General features: G+C 51.5%; 1 protein-coding gene across 2 annotated transcripts in view; it reads right to left on the reverse strand.

The window, feature by feature from the left end:
• Positions 1-3319: 3319 nt before the first annotated feature.
• The window catches only part of Gdpd5 (glycerophosphodiester phosphodiesterase domain containing 5), an 82807-nt gene continuing 63978 nt past the window's right edge, over positions 3320-22148 (reverse strand). Inside the window, exons 7-18 of one of the 2 annotated variants that reach the window (XM_090348434.1) lie at positions 17285-17383; positions 16846-16939; positions 16415-16560; positions 12293-12375; positions 11084-11234; positions 10434-10652; positions 9826-9983; positions 9401-9548; positions 8422-8504; positions 7879-7893; positions 5603-5715; positions 3320-4340 (exon numbers count right to left, since the gene is read on the reverse strand). In XM_090348434.1, the coding sequence (XP_090204560.1) occupies positions 4195-4340; positions 5603-5715; positions 7879-7893; positions 8422-8504; positions 9401-9548; positions 9826-9983; positions 10434-10652; positions 11084-11234; positions 12293-12375; positions 16415-16560; positions 16846-16939; positions 17285-17383 (1455 nt within the window). In that variant the 3' untranslated portion in view covers positions 3320-4194. The remainder of the gene's footprint in view (positions 4341-5602; positions 5716-7878; positions 7894-8421; positions 8505-9400; positions 9549-9825; positions 9984-10433; positions 10653-11083; positions 11235-12292; positions 12376-16414; positions 16561-16845; positions 16940-17284; positions 17384-22148) is intronic. The other variant, XM_090348435.1, reaches the window with a different exon arrangement.

The raw sequence follows: 22148 nt of genomic DNA on the forward strand, positions 1-22148 counted from the left end.
TTTAGCCATACACAAACCCTTCCCCTTTTAAAGCTCCGTTCTCCTGACCTCAGGTCCTGTCTAGGACCAGCCTGGCTTTTATCACTGGATCATCTTGGACAATGGATCTCCTGTTTCAGCCTCACAAGAACTGAGTTTCCCATGTATACAAAGTTCACTGTTTGCTCAAGTAGAAGGGGCTGGGTCTTGAATCCATGTGGCTCCAAGCTCTCTACCTACTTAGGGCAGGAAGTGCACTCACCAGGGTTGGGGGTGTGTTCTCAGGAGCGGCCAGTGACCTCCAGAGGAAGTTTAGGTCAATCATCAGAGCATGCAGCATTTACCCTGGTCAGCCACACAAATCAAGACCCCAGAGAGCACATCTTTGCATACAGGGGACCTCTCCCAGCTCAGAGGTCCCCAAGAAGGAGGGATTGTCTGGGGGATGGAGAAAGTTCCTTCCTGGGAAGTGTGCTGGTACATATGTGGCTGTCTCTCTGCTGGACATGAGACTCATTTTCTACCCTGGAGATTCCCAGTCTGAGAGCTGAAGAGCACCCAGCCAGTCAGAACATGGAAAGTAGGAGTTCCCAGGTAGGTCTCTGTCAATGTTTTCCCATCTCAGCAGTCGAGGCACTTCATGCCAAGAGTCAAGACAGACCTTTAAGAGACCCAGCCTGTACAGTTGGCTCAAGGTGCCACCCTCCCCATCTCCTTACCTCACATCCACTCACAACACATGCTCAGACTTGTGGCCATCAACATCCAGTCAGCTTGGAATCCTAAACCCTGCCCCCAGGTACCTGGGACTTACCTGGCCACCGCCTCTCCTGGGGGCTCTGGGCTGCTGCTCTGGAAAGGGTGGCTCCTGTCAGTGCCTGCACCGTGCCTGCCCGGCCAGTCCGCAGCTCAGGCTTTAATGTCCCTGCTGCTCTGCCCAGACTTCGGCTCAGGCTCAGCTGTGGAAGGACAAAGGGGCTGGACGCCAGGGAGAGGGAGGGAGGGAGGGGGAGGGGTGGATGCTGGGCTTTTGTTTCCCTCTTGGACCAGCCCTGGAGGCAGGGGATGGGAGAAATCATGGGATCCACTCTAACTACAGGATCTGGTTTTGTGTCATAATTGTGTGTGTGTGTGTGTGTGTGTGTGTGTGTGTGTGTGAGAGAGAGAGAGAGAGAGAGAGAGAGAGAGAGAGAGAGAGAGAGAGAGAGAGAGAGAGAGAGAGAGAATCTTCCTTGGGTGGGTGAGATGGTAGTCAATATATAGTTGTTCCAGGTACCTGTGTGTGAATATGGAAGTGTAGCATGCAACTGTGTAGCACTGGGGGTGTGTGTGGCAGGGATACATGGATAAGTATAGCTGCATGTGACCAAGAATGTGACCATCATTCTCATGTATCAAAGTTCCGGCCTCTGTGGGTCTGTGCTGAGCCTGTGTTCCTACTTAGAAGGGGACATATCATTGTAGGGTTTTTCCTGGCCCTACTTCTTTGTATCTGGGTCTCTCTGTGATGGTCATTTTTCTACGTGTCAGAGGTTTGTGACTGAATTGTATGGTATTCCTGCTATGCATACCCACGGATGAGGTGTGTCTGTGGACATCTGTGTGTGTGTGTGTGTGTGTGTAGGTGGTGCTGGCCCCTTAGGGGGACACAGCATGGTAAACCATTGCACCATTGGGTTGGTTGAACATGTTGGAGATAATGAGGCAGATCTGGAGAAGATCTGCCTGAAGCTACAAGGAGATTCTAAGTGCCTGCTGACTCACTCCTCCTGGCAATGAGGGGACTTACCTTTGTGGCAAGGGCCAGCAATTTAAGGAGGTTACCCTGACAAGATCCTGTGTGGACCCCTGGCACCCAGGCTTTGTGACACTACTGTGGAATGGAGATGTGTTGGGTTGCTGAGACACTTGGGGGAGAGGGAGAAGAAGCCACTGCTTTATGGAGATGCCCTTGCTGGGTATGGTAGGAGAAACCAGTGCACCGCAGACCACAGGCTCAGTGACGGGTGGAGACTGGACCAGCTCTCAAGTCGAGCAGATGTCTACTGTCCTCCATTGCTAGAGTAGAGGGATGCAACAGACTGACCTTGGACCCAGAGCAGAGCTGCAGTTTGGGGTGCTGGTGATGATGGGATGCGGCTTACTGCCTGCTCAGGACCCTAACCGCTTACCCCTTCTTCTCTTCCATCTATTTCAGAAGATTCCAGGGTGTCTCAAGATGCCCACGTGTGCCCAAGATCCTCAGACACCCTTGTTAATAGACCCCGGGGGAGCTGACAGAACAGAAAAGGAAAGCTCTGTCTTCTTCCCTGGGTGGGCTCCCAGAGGCTAGAGAGGAGATTGGGCCATTTGGGTGTGACACTGCCCTCCCCACTCTTGTCCTGACAGCCCCATGTTCCCCAGGGACAGTTGAGAGATGACCTCTGTTCCAGCAAGCACCTGCCAGGAGTTCTGTGGGGAGGGAGGTCAGGCGAGTTCCCTCTGAGGTTAATATGGGGGTCCCAGGGGCAGTCAGACATTTGCAAGGGGCTGTTTCCTTTGCCTCAGAATTTCTTAGACCTCAAGAATTTTACTCCAAAGAGATTGGAGAAGAGATTGGCATTTACTTAATGCAGCCTGGAGGTAGGGCGTTCAGCCACTCCCAAGATACACCCCAAATCATGCAATCTCAGATGAGACTGAGTTAATCCTGCCCTAATCCACTGCCAACTCCTCCTTGGAGAGAGCAACAGGCAGAAACCATCAAGGATGGAAAGATACAAGGGGATACTTGTGGTCCAGGGGGTATTATTTTAGCTTTTAGTCCAGGCGCCCCACTATGCCAGGCCTGCCTCACTCAGGCAAAGCCCAGGGAAGGGAGGGCTGACCCCTGCTGTGGGGAAGTCGTCTCCCTGCTGAGGGCTGTTCTTAGACAAGGCCAGAACATATTCATGGGCCATGAGGGAGCTGCTGGCCCCCCTCCGTGTCCTGCCTCAGACCTGAATCCCCCCTGTCCACACTGAGCTGTACCTGGCTGGTAATGGAAGGTAGTACAGGCTGGAGTCAGGGTGTGGGTGTGGGTGAGGGCCTGGCTTTGCCTCTTCAGAGCTGTGAAGACTTGGACAGTCACTCTGCTTCTCCAAGCCTGTCTTCGTACCCACACTATGGAGACACTGGTTCCCCATGGCAGGACTGCTAAACCTCTAGCATCATGGCTGACCCAGGTTGGAAGCTAACCATTCTGCCACTGTCCCTGTCATCTTTGAGAGTAGTCCTTTCTTCAAACCCCAGGTCAGAACCAAATCCCAAGCCCAGCTTTCTCTGTGCCACCCGCTGGCCCACAATTCAAAGACAACAGACATCAAGATGGCAGCTTTAATCATCCTGGCCAAGGACCCCCGGCTCCCTTCACTTCTTGGCCACAGGCCCACACTTCACTGAGCCCAGCACCCCTTTCAGGTAAGCCCTGCCCTGTGGCCATCACTGTGGGAACCTGAGGTTGTTTCAGTCTGTGGGTCACCTGGGCCCCAGAGCTACTCAAGCCCCACAGGCCTGTTGGACACTTGGGCTGAGATAGAACAGCCCTATGGGCCTGTGCTTTTGGCCACTGCCGCTGCTTCTAGGGCACATGGCTTGAGCCCTTTCTGGGGCAGGGGTTGGGGGTGGTGGGAGGCTGGTTAGGAAGAGGACATGTCTGCACCATGTCTTCTGGCTTTCCCCTTGGACTGAACCTCCTTGTGCTTTGAGACCAAAGTGGAGGATGGAGCTGCCAGGGCTGGGGTGGAGGACGAGTTCAGGTCCTCAAGACAGGATAGAAATGGAGAGAGATATCAATTGCCCCATGGCACAGACAGGCTGACAGACACATGGGGGCGTGCTGAGCATCCCGGCCTCCATCGCCTCTGTGGATGTGTTGTGGCCCAGTGACTTGTTGAAGCTTCCAGGCTGGGATGTGAGGAAGGGATGAAAGAATGCGACCAGGGCACCAGGCACCACATTTCCCAGGAAAAGGAGCCCCAGGCCTGCAGGGGCATCTGAAAGGCTGGAGTCTTGGCCCAGTTGGGCCTCAGGGGAGTGGAGACCCCTCCAAGAGAGGCTCAGACTGACAAGGGCTAGAGCCCATGAGGAGGTTGTGGAGTAGCTCCCAGAGCCCTCCAAGTCCAGACAGCTTCTGCCAGCAATCCTGGGCTTGATTGGTGCTATGTCCAACTCATGCTGGGATCGATTGCTCTTCAGCTAGCGCCCTGTATGGTCTGTGAGGGTTTTGCTGCGGCTACCGCCCCCTCGAGGGCCCACAGGGGTGGCGCTGTTGGTGTATGTGTCGTAACTACTATCTGAACACACAGATAGCTCATCTGAGACCTCCACGCCATCGCTGATCTCTGTTGGACCAGAGGGAACAGAATGTGAGTGGGGGGATGGGTCCCAAGGATGGTTGCTGGGTGGAGAAACAAGGATGCTCTGGAAATCCTTGTCTCATACTCAAGAGACGGATGTAGCCACTGGTCCTGGTGTTGAACCTGTTGGCGTTCAGGGAGCTCCCTGAGTCTCTGCTGAACACTCTGGCCTTGCTTCAGTCTCCTCTACATCCTCTTGAGCTTGGGGCTACTTTTTTTTTTTTTTTTTTTTTTTTTTTTTACTGTTTAGGGCTTTTGCAGCACCTTTTGTCCACACCTCCTTTTCTAGAAACTTGGCATTTGCCTCCTGGAAATCTCAGGCTGGAATGGGGCCTCCTCACGGGCACATCCATCAGGCCAACCCCTGCTTCCCGCCACCCTGGCCCCATTCTCTGTAGTTACTGCACCCCTCAGTGCACACAGGCCCCCAAGGACATCTGGGTCCTAATACCACAGAATGCTGGACACACAGCCAAGGTTCAGGAAAGCTCTGCTGAGTTGACATAGACCTGTGCAGTGCTTTTGCTTCCTGGTGCCTCTGACTGTCTCTGAAAACCTGTTCTCACTGGAATACCTGCCTTCTGTCACCCTCTGGGCCCCACCTCGCCTCAGTGCCCAGGGAACACCTGCTATCCTTTGCTGTCACCACCTAAAATCTTCTTCCCCACCTCAGCACTCATGTGGGAGCTCCAGTGACACCCGCCTTTCTACATCTGTGTATAGCTGCCACTTCCATTAGACAGGGGAGGCCAGCAGCGGTCAAGTCATCCATGGTGAACCAGGCAAAGGGGCTGGGCCTTCAAAAAGGATTCCCTAAACATCACCCCATTTACTAACCACAGCACTGACAGAGCTGACTGTAGGTTCACACGGGCATCTTTCTGTCCTTCTTCCTTTCTTTCTTTTTTTTGTTGGTTGTGGGTCTTGAACTCTGGGCCTGGGTGCTGACTCTGAGCTCTTCAGATCAAGGCTAGTGCTCTACCACTTGAACCACAGCACTACTTCCAGTTTTCTGGTGGTTAATTAGAGATGAGTCTCATGTTTAGTACCTGGGCTGGCTTTGAACTGAGATCCTCAGATCTCAGCCTCCTGAGTAGCCAGGATTACAGGTGTGAGTCACTGGCACCCAGCTACATGTGTGTTTCTGTATGTGCTGCTGTTCCATTCGGGCCTGGTGTGTGTAGTGAACATATGTGGTGTGGACATGGAGACGGGGTCTTGCCTTGGCCCAGCTGTGTGCAGCTCACCTGAGAAGATGAGCTTCTCCTTCATGATACTGACATCCCGGCTGGCTCGGCGCACTGCTGCACTCAGCATGATCTGCTCAGGGTTGTAGCTCCGTATGCCACCCAGGCGCCACCTGCAGAGATGTGCTGTGGGCATCAGGCCCTTCCCCACCCTGCCTGGAGCAGAGATCCTGCCCACTTCTAGAGTTTTTCTGGATGTGGCCTGAGAGACCCCCCACCCCCCCTGAAAATGGAGGATACTGAGGCCCAGAGAGGGGCAGAGCAGGGGCTCAAATCAGAGATCAGCCAAGACTCTCTCCCTCTCACCCTCAGGACCCTAAGTCAGCAGCTGCCTAGAAAGATGATTAGGTTATTTCTGTCTCAGGTGTCTCCAGTTTGAACCTGGCTATCTTTTTCTTTTTTGTGTGTGCTTAAAATCCTAGCTAGGATTATAGGCCTGAGCCACCCGTGCCTGGTTACCTATCTTTGGAGACAGTCTGGGAAGGAAGAGACTTAGCCCTGAGGGAACCCAGTCTCCAGAAGTAGCAGCTGAGGTCTTCTACAGCTCCACCATCATGATAGATGACAGGCAGAGTGCGCCAGAGGGAGCAGAGAAGCAGGGAGGTATGCAAGTGAGGACAGATGACAGTGGGTTTTTACTCAGAACTAATTCTCACAGTTGCCCACAGCAAGGGTCTTAGAGAGACCTGGGAAGGGGCCGTGCGCTGTTCTGTTTTAGCCACCCTACGAGGAGGCACTACCCGACATTCATGTTTTTGATGGTGGAGAAGGCAGCAGGGAAAGGTAAAAATGAATCAAGCATAGACTGGGAGGTCGGCTGCCATGTAGAAACCACAGACAGTGAGGGGAAGACTTGGGTTCTGGCACCCAGACCAGGGAAATAGTTTTTTTCTGTAGTAGCTCCTCTGAACAACCCCAAATCTCTGGCCTATGAACTTGGACTTTTCTTAGGACAGAGTTGGAAGGATTCCTGATCCCCCTCCCTTTTCTCATCAGGAGGAGAAGCGGGCCCACAGGGGACTGATCCCTACGTGGGTGATGTCCTCGCTAAGCTACACTCCCTCCTTAAATCCTCGATATTAATGGCTACCCTCTGACTCCTCGCTGGGTGCCCAGCCTCAGCCTCGATGCCTACCATAGTGCGGGTATGCAACAAGTATCTGTTGAGTGAATACATGGAAGAATAAGGCTCACATTCTCACCCGCATCCCACAGCATACCCCAGTCCCCCCCACCAAAATCAGGCCGCTCCTGACCCCCAGAGCCCCAGGGCCTGGCCCCATACTAAGCAGCACTGTGGAAGTTTGCAGATTCTGCAGGTAGAGAAGTTAACTAAAATGACCCTCTGCTGGCTTCAGTCCCACAGCCAGACAGCAGGTTTTAAAAGTTCATTAGGGAAACCGCCTGATGCAGGACGCCCACAGGCACCTGACCAAGGAGGGGTGTAGATTCCCCAAGGCCTAAGTTTTACCTTGGAAATGAGCACTGAACCCCAGGAGAAAGTGTCAAGCCAAGTCTTGGCAGTTAGGAACATCCAGGGCAAGAAGCCATATGGGGCCCTCCCCAGGGGTATTGGGGGGTAGGATCAGGGAGAGGAACAGGGGTGGGAGTCAGAGACAGGAGTGAAAAAAGGAAAAGAGATGGGAGAGACATAGAGAAAGATAAACAGAGAGCATGAACCATAGAAGAGGAAGCCAGAGAGGCAAAAGCCACTGGGGGGAGAGAGGGAGCAGGGGCAGGAAGAGAGACAAAAACTGGGAGTCTGCATCAGGCAAGGCCTTCTGTGAGTGCTGTACTCAGACAGGGACCCTGTCCCCAAGGGAGACACTGGTGCTGAGGAGGCCAGAGGGGTGTGTGTGTGTGTGTGTGTGTGTGTGTGTGTGTGTGTGTGTGTGTGTGTGTGTGTGTGTCTGTCTGTCTGTCTGTCTGTCTGTCTGTCTTTGTGTGTCTGTTAAGGACAGTCTGGTTGCCACCAGCAGAACTGCAGTAAAAACTGAGCGCACAGGGACACACCCTGCAAGATGGGAAGGGCAAATCCTAGCACTAAGGCAGGATTGCAAGTTCAGGGCCAGTCTGAGAGGAGTGCTGAGACTTTCCTAAAAAAAATCGCAGAGAGGATTATTGCAGGGGGGAAAGGAGGGTTGGTGCTTCAGGCAGGGGTCAGCGAGGGTGACCCAGGCACAGGGCTCGGTGCACAGCAGGTTATCAGACAGAACTGGAGAAGGGGATGGCCAGAAAGAGGAACAGGAGGAGGAGGAGGACCACACCAGAATTACCTGATCAAGTGATAGCTGTGAGATGCCAGAGTGCAGCAGAGAGGGGGAGGGGAGAGAGGAGGGACATGCGCCGATCAGAGCAGGATGGACAGAGAGAGAACATCAGTCAAGAATCAACCCAGCCCCTGTTTGCAGGATGGCTTGGGGCCCCGGGCTGGCCCTGAAACCCTCCCCTGAACCACCCAGACCACCCGCTTCAGCCAATCCCAGCTGGCCTGAGGGATAGGGCTTTTCAGCCTGGCAGGGGTCAGTGGTATAGGGAACCAACCCATGCCCTGGGTAACAGAGGGCCAAATTTGCCAGAGCCTACACAGCAGGTTGGGGCAGAGATTGGCTCTGGTTTCCTAGCTGGGTGCTCCACCCAGAAGCCAGTGGGCCTCTGCTGAGGGAGGAGGGCCTGGGGCCTCCGGCAATCCCTCTGGTCTCCTTCTCCTGGCCTAGGGCTCAAGGCTGGGAGTAGGTGCACTTGGCTGGGATGGTGGGGGAGCTGGGCTGAGCCTGCCAAGGGGTAGAAAGGTCACAGACATATCACAGCCTACTCACTTCTGGAGCACGAAGATGCCAATGATGAGGGTGAAGGAGACCAGGTCAGCGGTGACCCACATGAGGCAGTACTCCTCCGGGGGCTGTGGACAGAGGGCCCGAGGCCAGCTCCTGGTTATGGCCTGCTCAAACCACAGGGCTGTGGGCTGGTGAGCAGGGAGCGTGAGGAATTCTGGTATTTTGTGGGAGCAGGCCCTGAGCACTGTGGGCCTAGGGGTGTGTGCGTGTGCGTGTGCGTGTGTGTGTGCATAGGGCATGTGTGTGCACACACAGTATAGAAGTGGAATGTGTTCAAGCTGAAGGTATATGTACTTAAGGGGCTCAAAATAAGAGCCTACTAATGAAAGATGGATACTGCGTGTGAATACCAGAGTGTCACATGACACAAGTTGGCATGTGTTAGCCTGCACACAGATGTGCAGCACCTATGAACAGGTGTGCGGCTACAACTGAGAATACAGGACCTGGGAAGGGCAAAGCTTCATCCCATTAGGGCTTCACACATGCTAGACAAGTACTCTGCTGCTAAGCCACATTCCCAGCCTTGCTATTGACGTCTTAATTTTTGCCAGTCCTGGGGATTGCACTCAGGGTCTGGGCACTGTCCTTGAGAACTTTTGCTCAAGGCTAGCACTCTGCCACTTGAACCAACAGCACCACTTTGGGCTTTTTTATGTATGTGGTACTGAGGAATCGAACCCAAGGCTCCATGCATGCTAGGCAAGCACTCTACCACTAGGCCACGCTCCTGGCCCCCGCTATTGACTTCTTGATGTTCTTCCCTGTGGTCAGGCCAGCAGCCTCCAACACCTCCGTGAAGACCCAGCAGTTGGAGGCCGGCTTCAAGCGTGTACCCCCACCTCAGACAACGCCATACTTGAGACCTCCCCAAGAAGTTCAATGCTTGCTGAGGGGTTGGGTAGCCCCCAAGTAGCTGTCCCCCTAGGTGTCCTCTGCCCACCTCATTTCTCCAACTCACCATGATCCAGAGTGGGGAAGGCACCTGGGACAAGGTGTGAGAGTTGTCAGAGGTGACGGACGGGACCCCAGCGCACCACAGCAGGGAGAAGAGCCAGGGTGCGTTGACAGTGTAGAGGTTCACACTCAGATTCCAGGATGCGTAGTCCCTGGGCAGGGGACAGAGCTTGGTCAGCCCTGGGCTCTGGCTGCCCAGGGGGGGAGGGGAAGCAGGGGAAACAGCCTCTCACAACTCTTCCTGTGGGAAGAGATAGCCACACCCGAGGACCAGGCTCATTGCAGATCAGCTCTGCGTACGATCTCACCTCCCCTCTCTGACCACATGGGCCTCTGTGCATGCATCCTGCCCTGTGCCCAGTTGTGCCAGGGCTGGGGGACACAGTCCCTCCCTCCTCTGGAAGAGTTAGGGCTACCCATGGCTGGCACCTGAGCTCCTGGTTGGACACCTGAGTGTAGCGCAGGTTCAGCCGCTGGATGTGGCCTCTGCGCAGGCTTGCCACGGCCTCCTTAGACCCTGATGTTTGCTGGAAGCCAGGTGCCATCTTCTGCACCAGTGGCCTCTGCTTGTTAGGTAGCCACATGACCTGCAGGTAGGACATGGGGTAGTCAGGCTTCTCGTCTGCCAAATTGGGTAAGAGGCCCTAGCCCTCCCAGAATCCACGTAGGAACATGCAAGGGGTCAGGACTGTGGCTTAGGTGGAATTGTTATTGTGGTGGCTTGTCCTCAGATGTTACACACAGGGTCAACCAACTCCACAGCGCCCCTTCCTGGTGCGAGGAAAAGAAGCAAAAGTCGACATCCATCGCTGCATTTACAGGGCAGCCTCCCATCTCTGGTGTCCCAAATTATTGTTCCACAATAATTTGTGTTCTCTCAAGTGACCAGAGGACCTGGGCCAGTCCTCTGAACAGCTCAAAGTACTGGACAGTCCCTCTCCTGTCCCACAAGGACACGGCCAAGGCTGTGGTATAAACAGGAGGGCTGAAATCTGGAGAGGAGACGGGCACAGATGCCGCCTGGCATGGGGCCTCACCTGGTGCTGTGGGAAACCTGAGTGCAGCACGGCCGCCAGGGTGATGTTGAGGAAGCTGGCGTGGTAGGGGTGCTCGTGAGGCGGGTCGTGCAGGTTGAGCAGCACCGTGGCATTGCCCTTGGCCAGATCCAGGAGCTCTGCCAGACTACAGATGGACTGGTTCTGGGCCTCCCTGTAGTCTGAGGGCGACAGGGAGCTGGCCGTCCAGAAGGGGTCAGTCTGGCAGAGGCAGAGGCACACAAGACCATGTCACTAGCCCTTTGAGGCCTTTGCACAGCCCTTTGGGCCTGACCCCTGGTCAACCAGCATCGGCTGGTGTGTGAGGGGGGCTGTGGTCATAGGAGTTCCTGAACCTCAGCTTTCTACCCCATATCTACTCCCCAAAAGGACAACTTGCTTGGGGAGTTGCCCAACCCTCAGCACTTGCCACCACAGAGTCTGAAACCAGAAACTGCCTCGCCTCTACAGTTATCCTTTTAACCACCAGTGCCCTCTTCAGCCTTTCCTGATGAGCGAGACAGACAGAATCCCACAAGTGGCTGCTCACCAGCCTGCTGAGGGTCGTCTGAGCTCATAGCCATTCGCCTCTCTTACTTCTCAGGGTCCCTGCTGCCTCTCCCAAGCTTAGTATGGGCCCAGTGCAGACAGACCTTTAGAAACCACTGGCCGGCGTTGAGCCTCTGCAGGATGGTCCAGTTGAGCATGGCGGCAGGCCTGTGGGCGAGCTCTGGAAACACCTGCTCCACATTGGTGGTACGTCGCAGAGTGGCATCATGCATGAGGAAGGGGATGCCATCCAGACTATGGGGGAGGGGGCTGCTGTCACTGTCCACCTGGGCCTTCACCTGCACATCACCACTCCCTTCTGCATTCCTCCCTGCCCATCATGGGACCCTGGTGGCTCTGCCCCTCTCTGGGCTACAGGCTCCTCATCTGTGTGGAGGGACAGCGGGATGGAATGACCCCAAAGAGCCAGTGCCTTCTGGCCCTCTATCAGGGTCAGATTGGGGAGACTGCTTAAGGAGTGTGGAAAAAGCCTGATCCTATTCTCTTAGCAAAACTTGAAGTTAGATTCTGCCTCACTTGATAATGAGGCTAGCAGAAGGACGTTCCTACTCAAGGTCCATGGCCGGTATGTGGTAGAACCTGGACTGAAACCAGTTTCATGCAGTGCCATCATAAGAGTTCATAGGTAGGCCCCGGTGACAGGTTTCAGCCCTCCCCAATTCCTGTCTACCCCACCCGGGCTGTCAGTAGATCACTGGCTATCTTACTGTGACATTCAAACATTGCGTCTGTGACCCTTTTCCTCAAAGCATTTTACCACCATCTGCTGGAATGTTGAGGCCAATACTCACGTTCACTTCCATCCTCTCTACACTGGGAACTGTCCTCTCACACACAGTGCTCTTGTTTCGTGCCAAACTTGTGCAGCTATGTATGACAGCCCCACCCTTGTTCCCTTCTCTCACAGGTAACCTCTGGTAATATGACTGCTGTGGCTTCTTCCTGCCATTTATATGAACACATGTTCATACATCTATAGGCAGGAAATGAATATGTTTTTGGGATTATGGTTCTGAAACTTGCTAAACTTCACTTATCCAAATGTTTGAGCCATATTATGGAAAGAGATCTAGCTTCCTTCCAAGTGGATCTGACCCCCTTGCCTCCATCCCATCTGCCTACACCAAGAGTCTTTTCTCTCCCCCCTACTTTACATCCTAGAGTTCAGCACAAGATTCATTTGCACAGAAAGGATGTCCCAAGCCTCCACCCTTCCATCTCCAAGGCTCTGGGGCAGACAGTTCCACCTGGATGCAGATGCCATGGGGTGAGGAGAATGTGCCCGTGCATACCTGATGGTGACATCAGCCTGGAGCCCAAACAGCCTCTGTTCTAGGGCCTTCCGGAAGGACATCAGTGTGTGTTCTGGGGCCAGCTGGGGAGAAAGGGGTGGCGAGGGCTGACATGCTGGGCTCAGCTGGCATGGCTGTCATTCTGTACCCAGGAGCAATATGGCTCAGGGCACCTACAGAGCTTCTCTGAAGCTCAGTTTCCTTACCTGCGAAGCCATGTCCATCTTGAAGGGCTTTTGTATTTTTTGCCAGTTCTGGGGCTTGAACTCAGGACCTGGACAGTGTCACCAAGCTTCTTTGCTCTGCCGCTTGAGCTACAGTGCCCTTCCAGCTTTTTCTGTTTATGTGGTACTGAGGAATTGAACTCAGGGCTTCATGCATGCTAGGCAAGCACTCTACCACTAGTCCACCTTCCTAGCCTTGAAGGCTGTTGTTTTGGAGGAAAGGCAGACATGGTACTTTGCATAGATGTATATAAACAGCTGGCATATAGCTAAAGCTTAGTAAATAAAGAGTAGTCCTGACTGTTAAATCATCCCTGCACTGCACTACACTCTGGAGGCAGGAAGCCTTTTCACAGGCCTGGGAGTCAAGATGTGTGAGGCATGGAGACTGGATATCCTATTCCCTCTTGATTATTCCCTGGTGAAGGGCAGGGTGGAGTTTCAGTGGAGTGACAACTTTCCTTGTCTGCACACACAGCAATATTCTAGGAAATTACATGGACCAAATCCCCTAGCACATCACCTGACACAGAAAATAATTTAGAATGGCAAGCTTGTGGCTAAGGAATGGGAATATCCAGTTCTAGCCTGGACTCTGCAGTAGCTCTGTTTGTGGACTGCTTCCTCACCTGCTCTTGGGAATAAGCTTACCATTCTCTGGGTCTTCAGGCTGGGAGACTCAGTGTTCCATTTTTTCTCCCTGGTTGTCCTACCCTTTGCTACCACTGGGGGTCAGCAATGAACTAGGAATTGGGCTAAGGCCAGGTGCCTGGGGCTAGTGGACAGAGGGAAGGAGAGGGTGGCAAGATGGATGAGGGGGTCAAGAGGGCAAAGGATTTCCCTGATTGCTCTCAGTTCTAACTGTCTCTCTCTGATCACAATATTCCCCAGATCAACACACTCTTCTCTGTTGGGAGGTAGCCAGGGAATGGTAAGGGCTTTGGAGTTGGCAGAGGAGCAATCCACTTGCTAGCGGGCCTTTGTTTCCTTGCTATATAAAATGGGCTCATGTTATCCACTCGATAGGTATAAACAGGTGTTGGAGACCTGAGGCTAGATGCACAGTAGGGACTTCTTAATGTGAGCTCTTCCCTTTCTCCATCCCTGGAGCTGAGCTGTTAAATGCCATCAAGGTCTTCCTGGGTTTGGTGCTGTTCTCCTAAACAAAGACATGGAATCCTAGCCTTCTCTTCCTGGGCTTCAGGAAGTCCATCCAGTCATCTGAGTGGAATTCTGGATCCTTATCCTGGAGCTCCCAGCTCCCTCTGGTAAGTCCAAGAGGGTCCTGCTGTCAGGAGCACATGGGGGTGGGTGGGTGGGCACACGCTCGTGAACAGAACAGTGCTTGAGAGCCCCCGCTGTGGATCTAGCCCTCCAAATACTCAAGTCCACACAGGGCCACTGCATGGGACACACTGACAGAGGGGTGCGCTCAGGGCTCCTGCAATCAGAACCCCACGAGCAGAGATACACAGAGACAGGGGATCCTAGTCGGTACCTCCAAATCTACCGCCAAACTGGGTGCTGGCGACTCATATCTCTAATCCTATTCAGGAGGTTGAAACTCGGAGGACTATTACTTGAAGTCAGTCTGGAAAGAAAAGTCCATGATATTCCATCTCCAATTACTCAGCAAAATGCTGAACTGGAGGGGAGAGAATCATCCATGAGCAAGAGTATGAGGCCTCAAGTTTAAAAAAAAAAAAGACCAGGAGTGTGACCTAGTGGTAGAGTGCTTGCCTAGCATGCATGAAGACCTGGGTTCAATTCCTCAGTACCACATACATAGAAAAAGCTGGAAATGGTGCTGTGGCTCACGTGGTAGAGCGCTAGCCTTGAGAAAAGCCCAAGGACAGTATTCAAGCCCTGAGTTCAAGCCCCAGGACTTGGGGGGAAAAAAGATGCCATCACTAAAAGTTGATCTCACAGAAGAAAGATGGAGTATAACAGTGGTTAACAGAGGCTGAGAAGGGGAAGGGAGAAAAGGGGCCAGGACAGGTTGGTTACACGGGGTCAAAATGACAGGAAGAATAAATTCTGGCAGCCAATGGCATGTAGGGAAGGCTATAACAAGCAATAATTTACGTACACTTCAAAATGATCAAGAGAGGAAAATTCTGAATGTTTGAAGAGATGGACATCCACCTTGGTTTGAACACTACATATTGTACGCATGTATGGAAATAACATGCCATGACCCATACACATGCGCAATTCAAACAGATGAATGATAAATAGCAAAGGATGTGGTTAGCCAGATGCACACTATGAGAAATTCTGCAGGGTAAATGACAGCTTTGGCAGAGATAAGGAGAGATGGGAAGGGGACTGTCGTCTACTCAAGACACTTAGGAGCCACGCATTACTCAGATGGATTTCTAACAACTGACCTATAAAAAGATGCTTTTCAGACAACAAAAGGAAATTGAACATGGATTTGCTATTAGATTATATTAAAGAATCACTGTTAATTTGGTTAGGTGTAATAACAGGATTGTGGTTTCTTTTTTTTTAAGTGTCCTTAGCCAGGTGTGGTGACTTAAACCTATAATCCTAGCTCTTTGGGAGGCAGAGATGGGAGAGCATGGTTTTCAATAGCATGCACATGTCATTCCCAGCAGCTAGGAGGTGCCAGGGTCAGAATCAGGGCCGGCATAGAGTGATGGGAGAGTACTAAATTCCAGCTCACAGGGTCTAGGCCCGTGAGTCATCTAGAAAATAATAATCCCTCCCCCACTCATGTGTAGGGGAGGACTTTCAGAAGGATTTGCAGCCCATTGGATATTCTGTTTTTTCTTTCTCCTTTTTCTTTTTCTGTAGTGTTGGGGATAGAAGTAAGGCCTCACCCATGCTAGACAAGTGCTCAGCTACACTCAACCACTCTCAGCCCAGACATATCCTTTTAACACCATGATTTTGTACAGGCACTTCATCACTCAGTGGCACAGTGAAACTCCCCAGATGCCCCGTAGGGATAGGGACTGATATTGCTCTTGCTGGGAAGCCTAAGTTCAAAAGAGGGGCTTAAAGGGATCACAATAATGTCAGGAACTTCCTAGTAGACAGGACATATCTGGTACTGCTATGCTACTTCCTGCGTCTCACACCCTGTGGTGGGCACTGTCGATGCTCCCATGGCACAGGAGGGGACCAGGCACTGAGAAGACATAACTCCTCTGGTTCCCACAGCCAATCAGGGGTCAGGTCGAACTCCCGTCCAAGTAGCTGGGCTCTGGAGCCTGTCTCCTCAGCCTTGGCTCTCCGAGTGCAGGACACCTCAGTGGCAGGACCTGGTACTGACTTTGTCTTCTCTTTGCATTTCAGTCTGGCTCAACTGCCTTCCCTTGGGAGCTGTGCCAGCCTCTCCTCCCCTCAGGCCTAGTAGGATATCTGCTGCCTGGCTGCAGCCCTGGGCCCTTTACTAAGAGCTGGAAGTGTTGGGTTAGGGCCCCAAACCCTCCAGCACCTGCATGCTTCAGGATAAGAGTTCAGTTTTTCCTGCATTTTTTTTTTTTTTGCCAGTTCTGGGCCTTGAGCTCAGGGGCCTGAGCGTTGTCCTTGGGCTTTCTCAAGGCTAGAACTCTACCACCTGAGCCACTTCTGGCTTTTTTCTATGTATGTGGTACCGAGGAATCGAACCTGGGTCTTTGTGCATGCTAGGCTAGGCAAGCACTCAGTCTTTCTAGTGAGATGTTTTCTGGAATCTTTGCATTTGGTCCTACCCAGGCTCTCTGAGATTTCCACCTGTCCTTCCTATATACTTTCCCCATAGATCTAGGGTCTATTTCTGAGACTGTGCTAATCATGTGTCACGTCTATTTTCTGGCAAGGCCTTGCCCTAGAGTCGATGCTGTGCCCACGCTCACTTGATCTGTGAGGACACTGGGATGACACTCACCATGGGGGCCCCACGGTGGCCAATGAGGGCAGGCTTGGGGCCCAGATCCTTTTTCTCCATGATGCAGGGAGAGGAGATGGTGAGAGGGGCCAAGTAGAGGGCGAAGACCACAGCGAAGAAGGTGCAGAGGATGGCCACCTGGGAGGCTGCAGACATGGGACATGAACCTTATGCTCCCTCCAGGCACACCCAGAGCTCTTGGGTGAGGGTTTAGGATGCAGACCCCTGCAGAGGGACAGTATGTGTCTGGCACATGAGCCCATGCAGACATGGGGTGGAGTGGGAATACAGCGCAAGGCTGATGGCATCCATGGGCCAGTCTGAAGCAGACTCCCACAGTGAAGGCTCCATCTCAGCCTCCCAGATAGAGTCTGGGTGGAGGCCGCCCACCCAAGGAGTGGTGGGGTGGGGAACCTGTTCTGAGTACTTACAGGATCGCTCTGCCCGGGCAAACTGTCCAGCCACGATCCAGGAGAGTGCAGTGATGGTCACCAAGGCCCCCATATGCAGGAATGGAGCTGTGCCCTGTGTGTGTGGGAAGGCAGGAGGCTCCTGAGTCTCTTAGCCATGCCCATGCCCTCTGGTAACCATTTCTACCCACAGGGCGGGCAACCCTGTCTCCATTTGCTAGCTGCAAACATGGGGAATCCAGGGTCCCTAGGTTGGCGCATCCTCTCCAACTCGGAGTGAGCAACTGCGGTGTGACCTGAGACCCCTCCCAGTCCCACTCTGTAACTCAGTGGTTCAGCCCTTGTCTGACATGCTTAGGGTTCTGGGTTTGGTTCCCAGCAAAGCAACTGTCATCAATCAATCAATATCCTTGTTTGACACATGACTAAGATTTGTGTGACAAGGGCCCACTCTACTCACCTGCAAGGAGATAAGCAGGACCTCCCACTCGTCCTCCCATAGCTGGGCCACTGCTGACATGGCCACCACCGTGGAAGCCAGGATGATCACCAGTCCAATCTGGTAGAGGGAAGCATCAGACAGAGGGTCAGAACAAGGTGAAGAGCCCCGGTGTGGCTGAAAGGGTGGGTGAAGGTAATCCCAAGAGATAGTCACAGGAGAAGTAGAGCAAGCTAGAAAGGCACAGGAAGCAGAGAAGGACAGGCCGAGCGTGAGGACAGCCAGAGGCAGAGGCAGGAGGAGCAGGCGGACCTTACAAGAAAATGACATGGAGAAAAGGGAAAGTGGAGAAAAGGCAAGAGGTTTCTGCTAAGAAGAGGCCCTGCTAAGAGCCTGCCAGGTCCACCAGCCTCTCAGCAACCTGGAAGAAAGATCACATTGTCCAGCTTTGCCTGGGACACAGGGCAGGGGCCAGGTATGCAACAAGTCTCACACTCTGTCTCAGCAACAAGGCTTTTCAACCAGGCCCCCCCTGGCATCTGGATTCAAATGTATTCTGAAGAAATAGAGAAGTACAGGTGTCCATCTGCAAGGGACAGGTGGCATCTACAGCCACCAAATAAGCTCAGGTTTTCTGCTACCCTCCCATCCCAGTTGTGGGTCTCACTGCCCACATGCCTACCTCATGGCACATGGCTTACTTCCATAATCCCCACACTTCAACTGACCTCCACACCCCCTCCCTGTGAAACCTCTCAGCACCTCTTCCACAACATGGCTAAGTCATTCTCAACTCCTCTCTTCCAGTATGGCTTTTGGTATTGGTAGCAGCATTCTAAGATCCTCTTACCATAAAACAAGGGCTAAAAGTAAGGGAAGAGATGGCAACCTGCCTGTCTTTGGTCCCTGTCAGGCAGGAAAGATGAATTCTTGCCTGGGATTACATTTTCTTTTGGAGTCCTGTCATTCAGCCCATCCAGCCTGGAAACAATTCCATCCCTCAGACTCTAAATAAACAGTACCAAGGCTGAGCCAGGGCTTTAACAGGCTGTGATATACCAGGTGAGGATGGGGGTGTGCATATGAAGGCTGGTAAGGGAATGCAGATGCACTTCTAAATCTACTTGAGCACTGCAGAGGGGTCTGCCATGTAATCTAAGTGAGGTCTTTTAGTCTCCATTTTACCCAGTGCTACTTCTCAGGCTTGTATTAGGGGAGAGAGGGATCAAGGCATTCTAACAATCCTAACAAAAAAAGAAGCTTGTCTTCTCAGCATCCAGGCTGCCTCCTCCAGGACACACACCCGATATCTCACTGTACTCTGAGAACTTGGTATTGGGGTTTCCATCCTGAAGACTGTGAAGGAGGTGGAGAAATAGAGATTGCAGTGGAATGCTCTTCCATTCATTCATTCATTCATTCTCCCTTGGGTGCTAGGGCTGAGAGGAGTTGGAACCCAGGCTTGCAGAGGTACAGTTGGTTGGCTTTGGGGGAGTGTGTGTGTCTGACTTCTACATCTGGGGACCCCATGACAGACAGTTGGTCGAAGGTGATGATCCACACTTGAGTCTCACTTCTGGGTCACATGTGCCACTTAAGGGGAGAATGACATCTCCAGAGATTCCCCCATGCTGGGACATGAGGCCAGTGAGTGCCTATAAGGCCAAGGATAAATGAGAATATGTGAAGTGCTTAGCACCATGGCTGCTACCAAGTGGTGTCATTTTTACTGACAGCAAATGAACAGGCTAATGGCGAGGAATGAATGAGTGAGGTGAGAAGTGCCTGATGTATACAGTTATCGCCTCCTTAGTGACCTTATGATAAACAGTGCCTGCATATAGGCAACTCTCAGCTGTGCTTTCTTTGAGAAGGCTGGAAGAACAGAGGCGGAATGTCAGAGAACCTATTCCATGGGCTGGCTGGGAAAGAGAAGTCTGAATTCACCCGGAGTGCTGATCAAGTGCCCATGTCTAAGACCAGAGCCAGCCAGTGCTGGGGCAGCTGACAGGGCTCAAACCGACACAACACTGGTGCAAAACCAGGGAGACAAATGAAAGTAAGCAAAACTTTCAGGTCTCAATACATTAAAAAATACAGTGTAAGCCAGGCATTGGTGGCTCATGCCAGTAATCGATCCTAGCTACTTAGGAGGCTGAGATCTGAGGATCATAGAACCATGATCCTGCCAGCCTGGACAGAAAAGCATGCAAAATTCTTTTCTCCAATTAACCACTAAAACGCTGGAAGCAGCACTATGGCTGAAGTGGTAGAGAGCTAGCCTTGAGAGAAAAAGCTCAAGGACAACACGTAGGCTCTGAATTCAAACCCAGAACCAGGACAAAGCATACTCAAAGTCATTTCCATCCAGACTAGAGGGGAAAGGTGGCGGGGGGAGGGGGGAGACAGCTGGGAATGTTGGGAAGCCATCTAAAAAGAGCTAAGATCACACTATGCCTCAAAATAACTCCCAAAGAGATAAAGAATTTAAATGTCAGAAAAGTGAAGACATAATTACCAAATGATACCACAGAAAAATTCTGTATAATTTTGGAATGGGAAAGGCCTTTCCAAGTCTGACACAAAACTAGGGGCCAGACCAAAAAAAAAACAAGGGGCCGGGAGTTTGGCCTAGTGGTTAAAGTACTTGCCTAGCATGCATGAAGACCCGGGTTCGATTCCTCGGTACCACATACATAGAAAAAAGCCAGAAGTGGTGCTGAGGCTCAAGTGGTAGAGCTCTAGCCTTGAGAAAATCCAAGGACAGTGTTCAGGCCCTGAGCTCAAACCCAGGACTGGCAAAAAAAAAAAAAAAACAAAAAAAACAAAAAACAAAACATGATGACAGATTCAAATTCTCAGGAATTTAAATTTAAAAAAATCTCTATGGCACAGATCCTTATGGCACAATAAGCAAAGTCAAAAGGTAAATGGCAAAGTAGGAAGAATCTGCTGTTCACCAGCCAAAGGGCCAATTTCCCAAATCTATTAAGAGTTCCTACAAATTAATAAGCAGAAAGCAAATCCCATGCAAGAAAAAGGCAAGGGATATGAAGATACAGCTCAAAAATACCAGTGACTCAGCACTGTAGATGATGTAGAAGCCAACTCAACATAAAGGAAATACAGGCAGAAGCAGGTGTGGTACCACTTTCCACCCATTAGATTGACAAAGGCCATGAAATAAGCCTGAAGATACCCTGTGGGCAAAGATGTTTTTAAAATTAATTAATGTTTGTGTGCAGATAACTGGGGCTTGAACTGTGGGCTTAGTGATTTCCATTAGATTTTTTTATTCAAGGCTGGGACTCTACTACTTGAGCCACTTCCAGCCTTTTGTTTGTTAACGGAAGACAGTGTTTCTTGAATTTGTCTGCCTGGGCTAGCTTCAAACCTCAATCCTCAAAGCTTGACTACTGAGTAGTTAGGATTGCAGACACAAGCCACCAGCCCCTGGCAAGGATGTTTTATAGGCATAACAATACATTACAGAGGAGCATGGATTGTTAGCACTTGGCAAGGAAGGCAATATAAAATAAGTAAACTCAGGCATGAAAGTCCATGAGACTCTTATCTCCAACTTATCATCAGAAATCCAGAAGTGGCACTGTGGCTCAAAATGGCAGAGTGCTAGCCTTGAGCGAAAAAGCTATGGGACAGAGTCCATGCCTGAATTCAAGCCCCACAACTACTGACCAAAAAAAAAAAAAAAACAAACAAAAAAAAAAAAGCCAAAAACCCACAGTAAATTCAGAAATTCTCTTCTGGGTCATTGCCAGACTGCCTTGCCCAAGGACAGAAAACTAGTGAGTTTTTACTGGCTAGACACTTAGGAAATTAGAAAATGTACAAATCACAAACAAGGCCAAAGGACAGACACTGGGATGTCTGGGGAAAAGTGTTCTTAATGTACTCAAGAAAGAGCTCCATGCAGTTGGTGAAGGGAAAGGATAGAAAATGTGGTAAACTGTGTATTCTTTTTTTTTTTTTTTTGCCAGTCCTGGGCTTGAGCTCAGGGCTTGAGCACTGTCCTTGGACTTTCCCAAGGCTAGCACTCTACCACTTGAGCCTCAGCACCACTTCCAGCTTTTTGCTACGTATGTGGGGTACCAAAGAATCAAACCCGGGTCTTCGTGCATGCTAGGCAAGCACTCTACCACTAGGCCAAACTCCCGGCCCCCAAGACTGTGTATTCTTGGGGGAAAAAAAAAGAAAGGTATATTTGGATATGCTTAAGATATCTCTAGAATGGGCTGGGCATGGTGGCTCATTCTTGCTGTCCCAGGAACTCGGTAAAGACAGGAGGACTGTAGTTGAGGACAGCTTCGGCAAAGTTAGCACAAGACTATCTGAAAACTAAACGCAAAAAGGGCTGGAAGTGTGGCTCAAGTGGAACAGCATCTGTCTAGCAAGTTTGAGGTCCTAGGTTCATTCCCCAGTACCACAAGATCCTGTAGAAAAATAAAACCATTTCTATTATACATTCTAGCGTCTTGAAATACGAACCATGTTAACATATTACATGGTCAAAAATGACTTAAAATGGGCCAAGAGCATAGCCTAGAGGTAGAGTGCTTGCCTAGCATGCATGAAGCCCTGGGTTTGATTCCTGGGTACCACACACACACAGAAAAAGCCGGAAGTGGCGCTGTGGCTCAAGTGGCAGAGCACTTGCCACGAGCAAAACATGTCCAAGTACAGTGCCCAGGCCCTGAGTTCAAGCCCCAGGACTGGCAAAAAAAAATGACTTAAAACAAGGCCTGGAGTATGGTGTAGTGGTAGAACGCTTGTGTAACATGCATGAAGCACTGGCTTTGATTCCTTGGTACCACATACACAGAAAAAGCTGGAGGTGGTGCTGTGGCAGAAGTGGTAGAGTGCTAGC

This window comes from Megascapheus bottae, chromosome 16 (assembly GCF_031878675.1).
Source record: "Megascapheus bottae isolate mThoBot1 chromosome 16, mThoBot2.hap1, whole genome shotgun sequence".
In the NCBI taxonomy this organism is placed as follows: domain Eukaryota; kingdom Metazoa; phylum Chordata; class Mammalia; order Rodentia; family Geomyidae; genus Megascapheus; species Megascapheus bottae.